This window comes from Python bivittatus, unplaced genomic scaffold, assembly GCF_059951505.1.
Source record: "Python bivittatus isolate LINGU-HERP-01145 unplaced genomic scaffold, Pbiv_v1 ctg000690_np1212, whole genome shotgun sequence".
NCBI classification, from domain to species: domain Eukaryota; kingdom Metazoa; phylum Chordata; class Lepidosauria; order Squamata; family Pythonidae; genus Python; species Python bivittatus.
This window is the reverse complement of record NW_028277096.1, coordinates 14,533,811-14,550,756: the sequence shown is the minus strand read 5'-3', so window position 1 is coordinate 14,550,756 and position 16,946 is coordinate 14,533,811. Positions and strand designations below refer to the sequence as shown.

At 37.3% G+C, this 16,946-nt stretch overlaps 1 protein-coding gene across 1 annotated transcript in view; it reads left to right on the top strand.

Moving 5' to 3' along the window:
• CALN1 (calneuron 1) overlaps nt 1–16,946 on the top strand; it is a 121,719-nt gene that overhangs the window by 54,492 nt on the left and 50,281 nt on the right. The window contains exon 3 of the mRNA XM_007431024.1: nt 12,819–12,962. Within this exon, the coding sequence (XP_007431086.1) occupies nt 12,819–12,962 (144 nt within the window). The remainder of the gene's footprint in view (nt 1–12,818; nt 12,963–16,946) is intronic.

The following is a 16,946-nucleotide window of genomic DNA, read 5'->3' as shown; positions in this document are numbered from 1 at the left end:
TATTTTCTGGAATAATGCTTCCATTATGCACAGAAGTGCATAGCAAGCAACTTCCAGGCTGTGTATAGCTTCAAACTATTGTTTTGGCCCCTTTAGGTTCAGTTGCACTCTCCCCCATGAAAAAGAAGAAGAAGAAGAGGAGGAGGAGCAGCAGCAGCAGCACACCACCACCACCACCACCACCCAGAAAAGTACAGGCTGGAATAGTAGCTGCTACCCAAAGGGAGCAGTGTTTGGTTATTCCAGGTTTAACCCATTGATGTACATAGCGATAGCAGACCAGATGGAAAGTAGGAGACCAGGTGCGCTCTCCTTTATTCTGTACCATGAAAGAAGCAATTTGTTGGACAAAAATGATGCATCCCATAGAAATTAGGGAAACCTTTATGTAAGCATCTTAAAAGTTAGGATATAAATGTAAGTGAGGAGTAAGGAGAGAAGAAGAAACAGTTTGCAGTCCTAAGTGATTAGCTGGCAATCCTTGATATAAGAAAAGAGAGTAGAGGCTGAATAATTGAATATTTGGTGGTCCACCAAATATTGAAACCTTGGCTCCGTTCTGGAGATTATATAATGGTTGACCTCTAAACCACAGCTATGACTCAGTCTTAATGTCTCATAAGCATTTTTGGCTATGAGACTTACCTGAACTGTGAATGGCATTCCCAAAGCCATTTCAAGGTCCTGGAATGAAATTAGGCCCTTCTGTTTTGATTTCTTTTTTTGTATATAATTTTTATTGAAGATTTTAATCACAGTAATGCAAATTAATACAAACTCAACTCAGACAAAGAAAGTCAAAAAAGAGTAAAAAGTGCAAAGAAGGGAAAAAAGAAAAAGTGAGATTAAAAAAAAGAAAAGAAATATATAAATAAATAAATACATATCTTTATTGGATATACAGAAGAAGCTGGTTGAAATTTTAAAAATTATAGGGGAAATGGAAATGATAAACCAAGAGAATGACCTGGATAATATCTTTTTACTGGATTTACAAAAGAGGCAATGGGACAAAGAAGAACTGAATACAGATCAAATTCTACGACAATATTTGAATGAATTAAAGATTATGATTTTCAGAACTAAAAGGAAGGAATGTAAAGTTGATTTATTTGATCAAGGTTAAAATAAGACCTCTCTTTATAAAGTTCTTGCAACCATTTATGGACTTTTTGTAGACACCAAGACTGAAAAATCAATGTCTCATAGATTTGCTTATAGATAAGAGATGGGTTATGAGAAGAAGAAATACCTGTCTGTAACCTTATAGGGGGTGAAGAGCTATCAAACTTGTTTATACTGTTTGTGATTGGAAATCACTTTCTTCTCTTTTAATATTTTGAAATTAAAATCCTTCTGAAAATGGCTTGTTGTTCTCCTACGGAACTAAATCAATGGGCTATAGTGATCATGTACAGGGATTACAAGAAAAATGATTCTTTATGTTCAATTCAGCTTACTTGGTAATGAATTGCATTATTAATATTATAACTGTTGTTTATGAGCTCTTGAAAATACTGAAACTGTCTTCAGATTTTCTCCCCATGTTTTTCAAAACACAAATTTAAATATAAAAATGGCTGAAATATACAATTCCCAAGCCCCACCCCCCCAAAAAAACAACCCAAGAAGAAGGGGTTGAGAAATGGGAAGAAATAGGAAGGGAATATTGATAGGACTGTGTTTCTTGGGGCCAGGGGTGGGGGGAGAAATCCCTGTCTCTTTAATGAAAAATGGTGCGTCTGTGTGAGTGGGCATAAAATTCAGAAGAATCATTTTCAGTGTCTTGAGTTCCCACCTATTGCTGTCATCTTAAAAAAAAAAAAAAAATTAACATGTTGGAAAGCTAGCATTCATTTACTAATCTCTAGAGATTTATATGTGATTCTCCTTAACATATGCTTCTTTTTAAAAATCGATCCCATGTATATATTTTTTCTCTTGATGTAAATTTTTGAGTGGAAAGTGGCAGAGGCTGGCAAGCTTTATATGCTACTGCCCAGCTATGCTGCAAACACACACACACACACACACACACACACACACACACACTACTTTGGGCACTACCTTAGCTTCATTGCAAATGAACATATGCATTTTTAGATGCCAAAAAAAATACACACATTAAGGGATGTTGGCATGAGAGTTAATGTGATTTTTTTTTCCAAAAAAAAAAAAATGCAAGTCAATGGAGATATATTCAATAGAATAGATATATGCTTGAATGCTTCGGAAATAACCAAGACATCTAGATGACCTTGGCTGGTATTGAAAAGCTAAGGACAGTTGGACTCAATATGATGTTTTTATAACTTTGCTATTTTAAAATATTCTTTGAGAAAGGGGGAGTCTCAACAGGTGTCAGCACTTTAGGCTTGGCAGCCAAATGGAATTGGACCTGATTAGATGGATGGAAATGCTCCAGTGAATCTGAGCATTGTAGGCTATACTGGCAAGTTGAAATAAACTTTCTGCAAGAAGGCACTGGCCAATTGCTTGTGGTATGCCCTCAGTATGGCATGGTCTTTGATTGATTATGTTCTGTCAGGTTGTTTTCAACTCCTATCAACCACATAGATAGGCTTTTTTCCATGATGATCTGTCCCTAACCTGGTCTTCCAACAGTGCACCCATCACCATTGTTACTAAGTCCATCCACCTTGCTGCTGCTCGTTCTCTTCTCTTTCCTTCTTCCTTTCCCAGCATTAGAGCCTTTTCCAGAGAGCTGGGTTTTCGCATAATGTGTCTAAAGTAGGATAATTTGAACCTGGTCATTTATGCCTCGAATGAGAACTCAGTTGATTTGTTCAATGATGCATTTGTTTGTTTTCTTGGCTGTCCACAGTATTCTTGGGAGTTCTTCTCCAACTCCAAAGTTTAAAAGCAACAATACTCTTCCTATCCTGCTTCTTCAAAGTCCAACTCTCACTACCATAGAGTGTCACAGGGAATATAACAGCTTGCGCAATTCTGATTGTTGTAGGTATAGATACATCCTGGCATCTGAATATCTTTTCCAAGGCCTTCATGGCTGCTCTACCAAGTGCTCGTCTGCCGCTTCAGTATCTTCATTGTCAGTTATAAGGCTTGGTTGTTGTACCTGTTGTCATTAGTTTGGTCTTTTTATATTTAATTTTAGACCCATTTTTTCACTGTGCTCCTTTACATTTATTACTAGAGCTTGCAGATCCTGTGCATTTTGGCTGTCAGAGTTGTGTCATCAGCATAGCACAGGTTATTGGTGTTTCTTCCTCCAATTTTAAAACCATGCTCATCTTCTTTCAATCCAGCTTCCCTTAATTTATATTCAACATATAGGTTGAATATATAAGGGGAGAGTATACAACCTTGCTGCACTCCTTTGCCAACTTGGAGCCATTCTGTTTCACCAGGTTCTGTCTGGACTGTGGCTTCCTGACCTGTATATAGGTTTCTCATGAGGACAATGAAATATTCTGGGATTCCCATTTTTTTCTAATCGCATTCCACATCTTGGCATGATTGCCTTTCTATAGAAGTCACACAGTGACTTCTTTTTGATATTCTTTGGCTTTTTCAGTTATCTAGTGTGTATCAGCAATAATGTCTCATGTTCCTCGGCCTTTTCTCAAGCCAGCTTGAGCATCTGGCATCTCATTTTCCATGTAGGGGTTTAATATGTGTTGGATGATCCTAAGCATCACTTTGCTAGCATGTAAAATTAAGGGCATTGTACAATAGTTTGCATACTCTGTTAAGTCTTCATTTTTTGGTATTGGAATGTACACTGACCTCTTGCAATCTGTTGGCCACTTGTCTTTCTCCAGATTTGCTGGCATAGCTTGGTTAGAACCAGTGATACATGTTTTATTTTATTCCAATGGGTTGTAGGGATCTGCAGCTTTTGGGCCTGAGACTGAGAAGTTGTTTTGTAGCAGGCATGGATGTGTATCCCAAAACCACCATGACTGTCACCTGCTGGACCTTTCTTTAAAGAAGCCACATGTTGTGCTTGCATTGTAACTATGCAGTCCCAGAAAAATACATGTTTGAGTTACTGAAGCACCAACAGGGTGTGGCAAAGTGCTTTGGAGTTGGTCTAAGCATGCTGTCAGCACCTCCTTTACTCAACTATGCATTTTCCTGGGAACGTGCAGCAGTGGTGCAAACCCAGAAAAAAATGTGGCTTTTTGAAGGATGTACTCACAGGCATGGTATGCCAGCCCATTATTGTTTTGTTTTGGAAACAAAAGTCCAAAACTGAAACAAAAAAGGAATACAAAATTACAAAAAGAGAGAGACAGATAGCAAAATTGTGTGTGTTTGTATACATAATATGAATATGTACATACAAACATTTTAATCACCCTAATATTATGACATTCCAAAATAGCATTTGTACAGCCAAGAGTAATCTATAAGAAAAAAAACCCATTATATTGCTAATATATGATGATCAGATCTGAATACATTTATTCTTCATTTCAGGCTTTTCCCTAATTCTTTGCTATGTTAATTTTTTTTTGCCAACACAATTTCCTCACATTTGAATCACTGCCCCAATGAAATATGTTCTTTAATTTTCTAGTGTTTTGCAGTAATGAACCTAGAAGCTAGCAGCAAGAACTGAATCAATTTCTTACATTGCATCAATTTATGTGCATTAGGGAATGTGGATAGTAAACTACTAGCAGGATTTATTGTGAAAGATTGTTGGATGATTCACCAAATTTCTTCAAAAACTGTCAATCAAAACACTTATTTACTGAGCATGGCCACCAGAGTTAGTAACATGAAGCAATTTGTTTATACTTTCACCAACACAGTTTAAAAAGCTTGCAAATATATACACAGTGTAGTTGTAGTGGAGGTTTAGCTAACACAGAGTGTAGACAAATAGAAGAAAATGACGGAATGAGAAACACAAAGGATCTAGTTAAGAAAATCAGAGAAATCATGAGAATGTTCCAACCTTGTATCAGTGTCAGAAGAAGAGGCACTGAAAGGAGTTAACGATGGGACGTGATATTTAAAAAGATGGAAGGAATACGTGGAAACCTACACAAGAAGACCATCAGATGATGTTGTATTTGAGAGAGAATACAAAGAGAGACCAATGGTGCTTGAAGAGAAAGTCAGATGGGCTATAAAACAACTAGCAAATAGAAAACCCTAAGGATTGATGAAATCCTCATAGAGTGATTAAGGGAGGCTGGCATGGGAAAAAAGTAAAGATCGTGGCAGCTCTCTGCCAATAAGTATGAGAAAAAGCAGCATGATCCAAAATCTGGAAAAGATCTCCCTATATCCCAAACCCTAAAAAAAGAAATTTAAAGGAATGCTGTAATTATAGGACAATAGCCCTAATACCACACACCAGCAAGATACTGTTGAAATTTCTGCAGAAAAGGTTGTAGTCCTAAATGGAGAAAGAAGTGGCAATTGAAAGAACACAGAAGCAAGAGACCGTATAGCTAATATTAGATGGATGATGGAAACACAAGATAATACCAAAAAGAGCTTTACTTATGTTTTATAGACTACTCGATAGATAAAGCTTTTGGTAGTGGAAACTGGAAATCAACACTTTGGAAATCTCTCAAAGCAATGGGTATACCCCAGCATCTAATTCCTCTGACAAAAAATCTCTATAATAACCAGGAAGCCTTAATGATAATAGAATAGTTTACTATCAGAAAAGGAGTCAGGGCTGCATTCTGTTGCCAAATCGACTCCATTTCTACACTGAATGCTTCATATGGACCACAAGTCTGGAAAGTTGGGGCCAAAATCAGTGGAAGGAATGTGAATAACCTGAGATATGCAGATGGTACTGTCTTAGTTGCAGAAACTGAAAAAGACCTAAAAGTAAAAGAGGAAAAAATGTAAAAAAGTAAAAGAGGAAAACATAAAGGCAGAGATTTCCTTGAACATCAAGAAAACTACTTCTCAGTTGGAGAAATAAAAGAATGTTAGAATTGGAAATCTGAGGTTTGGTTGGCATGGGTTTTTATGGTACAATAAAATTAATGTGGCTTTAAAAACAATTATGGAAGAAGTGCCACATTAAACGTATGAAACAAATATAAACCCAGGTTGTTCCCAAAGATACCTTTTATTGACCACAGCACAAGAAGCATTCTGTAGAAGAGAAACAGCAGATAGGGAGAAATGACTAACATATCAAGACTTACTAATACAGAAGGATAGAGAAATTAAGGTGAAATCAAGAGAACAATTGACTGCAGGACATAGTTTTCAATGGTTTTTATATGCACAGTTAAAAGAAAGGTTTGATACGGATAAAAATACAATTGAAACTGAAAAACACAACGGAATTTGAAATTGAAATTATGAATGTGTAATAGCAAAAATGAACAAACTTTTGTTAAGATTTGAAACAGAAGAACAGGTTAAAGATTGTATGACAAAATGGGGGATTAATTTTAGATACAGCATAGAGATGGACAGCGTAAATGGATTCTCCATGCCCTTGCTATGGCCAAAAGGCTAATACTGCAGCATTGGAAAGATAACTGTATGGTCCCATTTACTCAATGGATTGAAAACCTGATTATACTTGGCACCTATGAAAGGATTGCCTATAGATGTAGACTTTGTATGGACAAGTATAGTGAAATATGGAATTCATTTATACAAAATATAGTAGGTTAAAAAAAGAATAATAGCTATATAAATGTGTTAGAAATAAATATATAGCACTTGAATAATACTTGCATTAGATAAGTATATATAGAATTGTAACTGTTAACTGTTATAATACTATATTATACTTTTGTTTCTTTTTTCACTTTTTTGCATTGTTTATTTTCCTTGAGAATGTATGTATTTGCACTGTAATTTTGTGTGTGTGTTGTGTTCCTTTTTTTCCTGTTACTATTCAGTTTAAAATAAAAAATAATATAAAAAAAGAAATGGACACTTGGGAGAGAATGTGAGTAACTGGTCTTAAATTTATATTGTGTCATAATCTAAGAGAAAACATATATAAAATGATATATTATTGGTATATGACACCAGAGAAATTATCAAAACTGTATAAAGGTCTTTCAAACAATGGCTGGAAATGTGAAAAGCATGAGGGAACATTTTATCATGCATGATCAACTTGTGAGAAAGCTAAGAAATTCTGGATACAAATTCATACAATGATGCGAAATGTTTTGAAGATTAATATTGCAAAGAAACCAGAACTCTTTTTGTTGGGACTTATGGACAATGAATTAGAAAACCACATGGTAGATTAATTTTGTATATGGTAACTGTAGCAAGATTATTGTATGCACAATGATGGAAGAATAATGAAATCCCTGTAGTGAAGGAATGGATTGTGAAAATGTCAGAATTTGTAGAAATGGCAAAACTGACTTGTTTGGTCATAGAAAAAAACAACAAAACTTTATTAAAAGACTGGGAACCTTACATGGAGTTTTTGCTGAAAAAAACAAAAAAATGACATGGTTATGTATGGATTTGAAGCTTAAGAAAGATGTGGATTAGTTAGGAGCTGAAGGGACTTCAGGGAGTAAGGGAGGGAGAAAGATTGTAATTATCTGTTGAAAAGATGTTGGACATTATAGAATATCTGGAACAGCATAATGAAAAACAAGCATTAATTTTTGGGGATGCAGAGAAAGCTTAAATTGGCCTTTTAATGTTCAAAGTTTTGGAAGATATGGATTTTGGAGAGAACTTTATAAAAGGAGTGAAATTTATTTATAATAATAATATAATAATAATAATAATAATTTTATCACGGGAAGCACAAATTATTGTCAGTGGAGACTTAACTAAATCATCTGAGATACGAAAAGGAATGAGACAAGGTTGTCCACTGTCTCTGCTGTTGCTTATTTTAGTTTTGGAAGTTTTGCATAGAGATGCAAAGAGAGATGAGAAGATAAGGGGCATAAAAATTAAGAAAATGACATATTAGTTGAGAGCCTTTGTGGATGATTTGGTGTTAGTGTTGGAGGACCTTTTGAAGGTATCGAAGCTTTAATGAAAAATTGAAAGAATTTGGTATTTTGGCTGGCTTTAAAATTAATAAAAGACTAGAATGTTAATGAAAAATAAGAGGATACAAGAATTGATGAAGAAAACGGGTTTTAAGGTTGAAAAAAAAGTTAAATATTTGAGGATGAATTTGACAAATAGTAATTATATGTTGTTTCAAAATAATTATGTTAAGATTTGGAATGAAATTTAAAAAGATATGTCACGATGGGAAAAATTACAATTGTCACTGTTGGGAAGAGTAATTAAGATGAATGCTTTACCTAGAATGTAAATTTTGTTTCCAACAATACCTGTTATGACAACTGATGTTCCATTTAAACAAAGGCATAGAGACATATCTAAATTTGTGTGGCAAGGCAAAAAACCGTGAATTAAGTACAAAGTTTTACAAGATGCTAAAGAATGGATGGTGAAGCTGATAGAGTTGGCTGAGATGGTGAAATTGATGGCTTTGAATCCTGATAAGACATTGTATAGTTTTAATGCTAACTGGAAACCTTTTTTGGACTTTTTGTGGGAAACAGAAAAAAATGAAATTTGTGTTGTATGGATTTGATGATTAGAAATAATATGGATTAATAGAAATAATGGAAGTTATGTTGTTAATTTAGAGCAAGAGTTTAATGTATATTGTTACTTATATCTGTTGCAAGGAGGGTCGGAAGTCAATCCTTTTTTTTAATTTGTTCAAAAGAACAATTTAATTCTTCTTTTCTTTTTTCTGCACTCTTGATCTTTACTATTCTCTATTTTTTAATTTCTTTTTTCTTCTTCCTCTTTCTCTTAATATTAGTTCTTGTTAGTTTTTACTGTTTTTTTAATGTAATAAAGTTATTACAAAAAAAGTAATTATCTGTTGAAAAGAAGGTCAGAAGTCATATATATATTCCTTAACTTTAGTTTCTTTTTCATTTCTTGCACTTTTCTGTTTTTCTCTTCTTTCTTTCCTTTCTTTCCTTTTTTATTTGTCTTTTATCTCAGGGAGAAAAACTCCCAACTGGAAAACTAGAAGAATTTAAGATAAACAAGATGATAGAAGTACTTGACAGTGAATATTTTCTAAGCTCCAGAATTATAGAGATGATGGGCATGCAAAAGAGATTCAGAATAGAATGAGTGGGCAAAAAGGGCATTAAGGGGCCTAAACAACTCATGAAAGATAAGACAAAAATTAGAATAGTTAAGTCAATGGTATTCATTGGTGGCATCTAGATGAAACGGATGGACTTTGTGGAAATTAACTCCTTTGAGCTATGGTGATGGAAAAGGCTGCTTCACACTCCTTGGACAGCCATGAGAACCAACTATTCAGTGCTAGAGTTAATCAAACCAGAATGCTTCCTGGAAGCATGGATCATGAAACAAAAGATATCATACTTTGGGGACATCAGGTGGTCATGCATCTACAGAAAATATGATCATGTTGGGTAAGGTGGACAGAAGGAGAGGAAGAGGCCAATAATGTATGAGAAGAATAAACAGAGTACTAGAAGCCACAGAACTGTACCTGCAAGAATTGCTTAATGTGGTGAGAGAGAGGACGGTTTTGAGAATTTTTATCCATAGAGTCTCCAGGAGATGGCTATGACTCAGTGAAGCATAACAACAACAGATGCCAGCAATGAATTCTCTTTGTTATTAGTTCTTGTTGAAATGCTGAAGAAAGTTTAAAAGGAATTTTATACCCAGAGTGTTCTGATTCATCAGTGGCAGAACTGAAGCTTTTTTCTTCATCATTTGGGGTGCTGTGACACCATGACTCTTATTCAGTTTTATAGCCCCCTCTTCTGGTGAAAAAAAAAAAACCTCATGTGGGTATGTGTTTATGTATTTATTTTATTCTAGAAGTTGTACCTATGTCGTTGCTAAAAATTGACACTGACGATGGCACATTACATATACCTATATAAAATGTGTGTGTATGTATACAATAAACTTTCTTATTCCACTAGTTCCAAAAGAAAAAATACAACTGTAGTCCCCCCACCCCCCGCCAAGTAGTAGAGGGGTTTTGGTACTGAAAAAGTACTCTGAGTTATAGCTTTCTCTACTTAGCAACCCCCCACCCCCAAAATTGCAGCTTTTTTTCTGCATGGTAAAGGAAAAAAGAAAGACAAAGATCTCATTTAAAAATTAATGGCATGTGGAAGAAAGTAGGTTAGAGGGGACATCACAGGTTGCATTACACACTCACCCCTTGGGTCCACATTTTTGCAATGACTTTTCAGGCGTTTAAACATCCTGAGTCTGGATTTCATGATATGCTTAACTAGATCCCTTCAAAACTTAGCAGTTGCATTTTTTTTTATTATATACATTCAATCAATTTGTATAGCTGCCCATTTTGCAAATGTGACTCTGGGCAGCTAATAACCTATTAGAAATGATAGGGAAAAAAATCAGCAAAAATATAAAAACCTACAGTGGTTGGCAAGAACAAACCCGATAAACACTCAACAGTAGCAATAACATCTCATGGCCATCTAACCTCCAAACTCCCAAGCCCTGGTTACACAACACTGTGGCTTGTTTTCTCCTTCTGTGGCCTAACATGTTGCACAATTGCAGTCTGCTTGTTTTATGAGTCAGTGCATTGTATGTGCAAAGAAACTGGGTTAATTCATTTGTTAAGAGTGGGACATAGCTAGCCTATCTAAAAAAATGTACTGCCCACCCTCTGTGACACCACTGTTTTTGGCTTTTCTGGTGCTGGAAGCGCTCCATTAAAATGTGAAGATGGGCTATGCAAAGGATGGCTGAATGTGGCAACAGAGTTTTTCGTGATGGGGAACTTTGGGATTCCCAGTGGCACAAAACATTTTGCTCAGCCCTTCCATCTGTGGTATTTTCCAGCTGCATTGAGAGTTGAACTCCTAGAATTTCCCAGCCAGCTTGAGGGTTTGTAGTCTTTGCACATCTGGAGAGCACCAGGCTGGAGAAGGCTGCAGTATCTATTCCTGTTGATCATACTTGTAATTTACCCAGAGATCCACTCCATCAGTGGGTGGAGGTAAGGAGGGAGGGGGCTATGCTTCTCTTTCCTTTCTTGCTAAGAATTTCTGAACATCTGTAGAGGGCTAAAGTCATGAATTAACATCTTCATATATGGGTGTTTGCATATGTAAAAGCGCACCCTTAATTTTGAACAGTTTGTGGATTGGCCCACCAAACTAAGGACTGTTATGAATGATCACCAAGGTCCTCGAACAGAGGCTTGCTTAAGGAGTTCACTGTCAGCTAATGAAACGTCTGAAGTGTTCAGTCAAGATGCAAGTGGTCATGGGTAGATATCTGATGCATTACATATTTGTGTCAAAAATCATACTTGTGCAGTGACATTGCGATACAAATCCCATTCTTATATACCTGATGCAGGACATAAGTACATTTTTAGGGTCATAACATCATAACACACTTTTTGTTGTTCCCCTCCAGACCTCCAGGTCATGGATGCCCATGGTTCCACAGTTCTGAAATAAGGATTTGCAGATTCCATTTCTTCTGAAATATGGCTATGTTGAAATGTATCTGGGTGTTCTACAACAGGGTCGCTACTCTTATTCCCTCCCCCCTTCCCCCCGACTGAGACTACCAAGTACAGGTGCAGGACATTATTTTTTATTTAAAAAGAAAAAAAATCAAATCTTATCCCCTGCATATCCCTACTGCTGGTTGCTGGAATATGGCCTTGCTCTTTCTCTTGAAAAATGACAAGATTCAAGAAAGAGAAGGACACTTGGAGGAGATGGAGGATCCAAAATATGTAGGTGAGAAGAGCAGAGAGCATCTCACAATGTTCTCAACCTTGGTGGAATCACTGGCCTCTATGTTTAGTGTGTTCCTTTTTAAGTCATCCTCTAAGAAGATTTTGGAATGAATGGAATGAATGCAATTCCTCTCTTCCTTCCTAGCATCCATTGGCTCACAAAGGCAGCATTTTCTCTTGCTTCCTCTCCAAGAAGAACAGCATTTGACCGTTCAAAGCTGTCTAGCCAGGTGACCCAAAACGTTGATCACATGACCATATAGCATTGCATGCTCAAGTGGTTTTTATTGATAAAGAAATGATAAAGAAGATTGAGCCACAGAGCACATGCTACTCTATTTCCAAGACCATAAGCATAAAATCGTGTTTCTCAACCTTGGCAACTTTTAGACGTCTGGACTTCAACTCCCAGAATTCCCCTGCCAGCATGCTAGCTGGGGAATTCTGGGAGTTGAAGTCCACATATCTTAAAGTTGCCAAGGTTGAGAAACAGTGGCATAAAGGGGAGAAAAAGATGTCTAATACAAGAAAGCCTCTGCTTCTTCCACCTCCTTTGAATTCTGACTGAAATTTTTTAACTGCCTGAGAAAAGAGAAAAATAATGCATGCCACAAGAAGAAAAAAAGTCCCCCAAATTTGGGGGCTTGGATTCAGCCCAGTATTATTTGTGTATCCACTCGCTGAGAAACAAGAGAGGGAAAAAGTTCTTGCCAGCATGCCCTACATGTAGAAAATAGAAGGTCCTAGAAATCTACACATTCATGCTCATTCAAGCTGCATATGATCCACTGATGGCCTAAAAAGGGGATGAATTAAAATCAAAAAACAAATCACCTCCCAGTCTAGGAAAAACTGGACAAGCCTCCCCCTCCTCCCCACCCCGGATCTCTGGCAGTGCTATACTGCTACAAAGAGCCAGGCTTTTAATGTGAAAGTCCTCCTAAGTAATCTTCCAGGTTTTGTTCTTCACTTAGCATCGATATTAGAAGAAAATCAGTGCACCTGGAAAATAATCCAACCCTTCTCTTTTTAGAAATTCGGGAAGCTTTCCGAGTCCTAGACCGTGACGGCAATGGCTTCATTTCCAAGCAGGAGCTGGGAATGGCCATGCGTTCTCTGGGATACATGCCTAGCGAGGTGGAACTGGCAATTATTATGCAGCGGCTGGACATGGATGGTGAGTCTTTTAGTTCTTCTCATAGTCTTTACTGGAAAAGGATGTGCTGGTTGCCAGTAGGCTTCCGGGTGCAATTTAAGGTGCCGTTTAACACCTTGGAAGCCCTTCGTGGCACAAGGCCAGGTTATTTGCAGTTATATACACAATGGCTTGAGTTCATTACACAATGCTACTTGTACAGTATCATACAATAATTTATTTATTTTATTTTATTTATATTTCACATTTGCCATCACCCATCTCCCTAGAAAATTCTGGGCAATTTACAGGAAAAGAATAAATATTAATTAAAATACAATAAAACCATAGTACTGTTCATAATACTGTCCTGGCTTACAAATTGGGCTTAAGGACAGACTTTGGGAATGGGACCCGTTCTTAAACTGGGGACTACCGGTTCATATAGAAATGAAAACACAAAGTCACAGTGAGGGAGGCAGTACAATATCAACAATAATTATAATTCCCCATTAAAAATTTCAGCTGATTGAAAAGAAGTCAAGAGCTGCTGGAGAAAACGAAGAAATCTATGTCTGTTGTAAGATGCATAACAAAGCAAGCATCAGGCACACCTCTCTAGGAGGGAATTCCCAATGATGATGAATTTAGTGTTTATCCCTCCTGTCCATCTAGAGGGGTTCAGGGTGACTATCAATGAAACATGAGTTCCATCACTGAAAAGGCCAGCTAAACACCTTTTTCCAGAAAAGGGGGCATCTAGTCTATAGCTGAACTTGATGGTCTCAACATTTGGGCAAATGGATATGACAGCAGATGTTCCCTTTAGTTCCAGTGGCAGTTAGTTATGATAGTTATCAGACATCTACCTCACCGCAATCAAATGACTCTTGGTAGCTACAAGTTCAAACATCCATGGCCTGATTTAAGCCTGCAATAATCATAATCACAACTGCATCATGAAACCCACACACACCCAGAAGACCTAAAGGTTGCATTATCTCAAAGCTTTCACTGATGTGCTCCTCTGCTTCCAAACATTAGAGGGCAGGTTATGCCCAGAAGTGCTGTTTGTTGAGATCAGTTGGCCACACCCTTGCCTTGAAGAACCTCACCAAAACATAGTGGTGCTCCTTCACACGACCCTAATTTCTGGTGCTCAGAAATTACTGGTAACAATGGAACATGGAATAAGTTCTATCCCAGCCCCAAAATATGAACATCTGAATCCCATTTATTTTGAGTTTTTCCCATTCTTATATGCACCCATTAATATTTGTGGAGGAAAGACTATAGTTCAGATATTTGTACCTTCCACTAAGACATTTTTTACATTACAAGCCTATGAGACACCTCAGGCATTGCTCTTTCTTTTTCTCCCTTTTTTGCAGTTCTGCATAAAAAGAACGTTCTCTCTTATAATGTCCCTCATTCCTCTTGACTGTATCCTCTGTTAAAAGAATATGGAATTGCCCACCAATGAACATGTTGAAATAATAAAATAAATTAATCCATGAACAATATTTCTTGATTACACTCTTGTGAGTTTTCCAGGGAATGCATACATTTCTCTGTTCAACCAGATGTTCTTGTTCAGCAAAATTGGAATTAATTATGGAACAATCTGTTTTCCGAGAAAATTTGCAGTGGGTTAGTAGTGAACTGTAATAGATGAAATGAATGTCTGACCTAGTATGTTTGTGCTGAGGATTGATGTAAGCAATTAGACAGATAGTAGAAGCAAGAAACACTGTTTTGTATTACAGTCTCATTTATATTTATATATATGTGTGTGTGTATGTGTGTGTGTGTGTGTGTGTAAATAATGTGTCTGAATTAAGGTGAGGGTGCAGCCATTGCAAGCAATTAACTGCACTGTTGTTTGTATTCCCCCACTCCTTTAAAAGTCATTGAGAAATGCTAACTTACTACCTTTTCCTACTCAAAACTTTATACTGAGTAGGCAGATCTTTGGTCCAGAGCCAAACACATCCCCTGAACCACATTGTGTAGTCTCCAGACTCCCCTCTAACCATTTTTGATGTGATTTTTCTCTTTTCTTTCACCCATGAAAATTATAGTCTAACTCCTAAATCACGCTTGAAGTAAAGATCTCTTCTGTTTGAGCTAGACTTCAAGTGATTATATGGAGTCATCCTTATTGTTTCCTTGGGCAACAGTATGAAAGTTGTTTTTCATTTTGCCAATCTAATCTACTGCCCTGGGATATCCCATTGGTCTCCCACCCAAATACTACAAGTAGTCCTTGGTTAACAATGGTAATTGGGACCAGCAACTCCATCGCTATGCAATGCAGTCATAAAGTGTGACCTCAGTTCCAGTTGTGGTTGTTAAGCAAATCCTGTGCAGTTGTTAAGAGCGATGTCACATGGTCACCATTTGTGACCTCCTGCCAGCTTCCCCACTGCCTTTGCTTGTTGGAAACCAGCAGTGAAGATTGCAAATGGCAGTCACATGACTGCGGGACACTGCAACCGTCATAACTGTGAGCTGGTTGCCAAGTGCCTGAATCGTAATCACATGACCATGGGAATGCTGCAACAACCACAACTTTGAGGACTGGCCATAAGTCTCCTGGTTCAGTGCTGTCGTAACTTCGAAAGGTTGCTGAATCAACAGTAGTTAACTGAGGATTACCTGTAATCAGATACTACCCTACTTAGCTTTTCAAGATTGGGCAAAGCTGGTGTGAGCACTGGGTCTTACATTGATTAGAAGTCTGGTAGCCATTTCCAAAACAAGTGAAACAGGCAGAGTGCCATCCCTTTACAAAAGAGGTTTTTTTACATTGAAATAGCACCAAAACAAACAAACGGAGAGTTTCCCCAGATTAATTTGCCTCTATATAGGCTTCTTATTTGAATCATGACTTTAATCTTATTCCTAATCCATTGTACTTTTTGAAGCTACACTTGTTTTGGGGGATTGATCATTTCCAGTCCAAGTTGCTATAAGAAAAGTCTGTTGGTTGAGTCCAGCAGAGGAAGCCATCTACCTGGGCAAAACAAGATTAACACAGTGTTAGAAAACCGAGACAAACCTTAAAGGTCCTCCCCCAAATACAGGAAAACAAAAATCCCATACCTACCCATGTGTATCACACTTGTTCACCGTGGTCCTCGGTCTCCTACCAAACATTAACTGTGTCCCTTAGCTGCCAAAAGATTTTGCCCAGTTGTCTGCTATGAATTTGCTAAAGAATACTGTGAAAGTAAAAGCATTTATGGGAGGTACCATCAAAGCTGATTTCAGTGGAAGGAGAAGAACTTTATGGAATAAGTTTTTCTCCTCCATTCCATCAAGGTGTGGTGTGTAGTTCAATCATTTCTTATCTGCCTTGCATGCTACAGGTCTCTGGCATCTCAGTTTAAATGGAAAGACATCTGCCTGAATCTCTAGAGGCCCACTGTCAAGAAACATTGACAACACCAAGCTAAATGGGCATTGGTTTTCCTTAGTATAAAGTAGCTTCCATTATGTTCCTAACTTGAATTAATTCAGACAGTATTACGATACAGTCATAAGACTGGATTCACACTCTCACACTAATCCTGGCTGAAATGGAGTTGAGCATGAGCATGTGTGTGAACCAAGCAACTATGCTAAACCAAAATATGGCTTGTTTGGTATTACATGAACATCCCAATGTGTTTGTTACCGCAAGTTTGGGAACTAGCGTGGGGTTGGTTGAGCCCAGTCTGAGAGTGGACAAATGATAGTTTAAATCCAAAAATCAGAGAGGAAATATTTTGCTCTTCATAGGTGAACAAACTTCTGGTACAGAGATGACACCACTGTCTTTTGGGGATGTGTGACAGCCTTATGGATGAGTCCCAGCAGGCACCTGTAGCTAATAAACTCAGGGTCATTTTTTAAAAAATAAAACTGTACATCTTGTAGAGCAAGACTTCAGAAATTTCTTTCTTATACTGATTCTGGTTGGGATGGTTATTCATGCTCCAGGGGAAGCGATCCTAATCCTAAGAGATGGGAAGAAATAAAGCT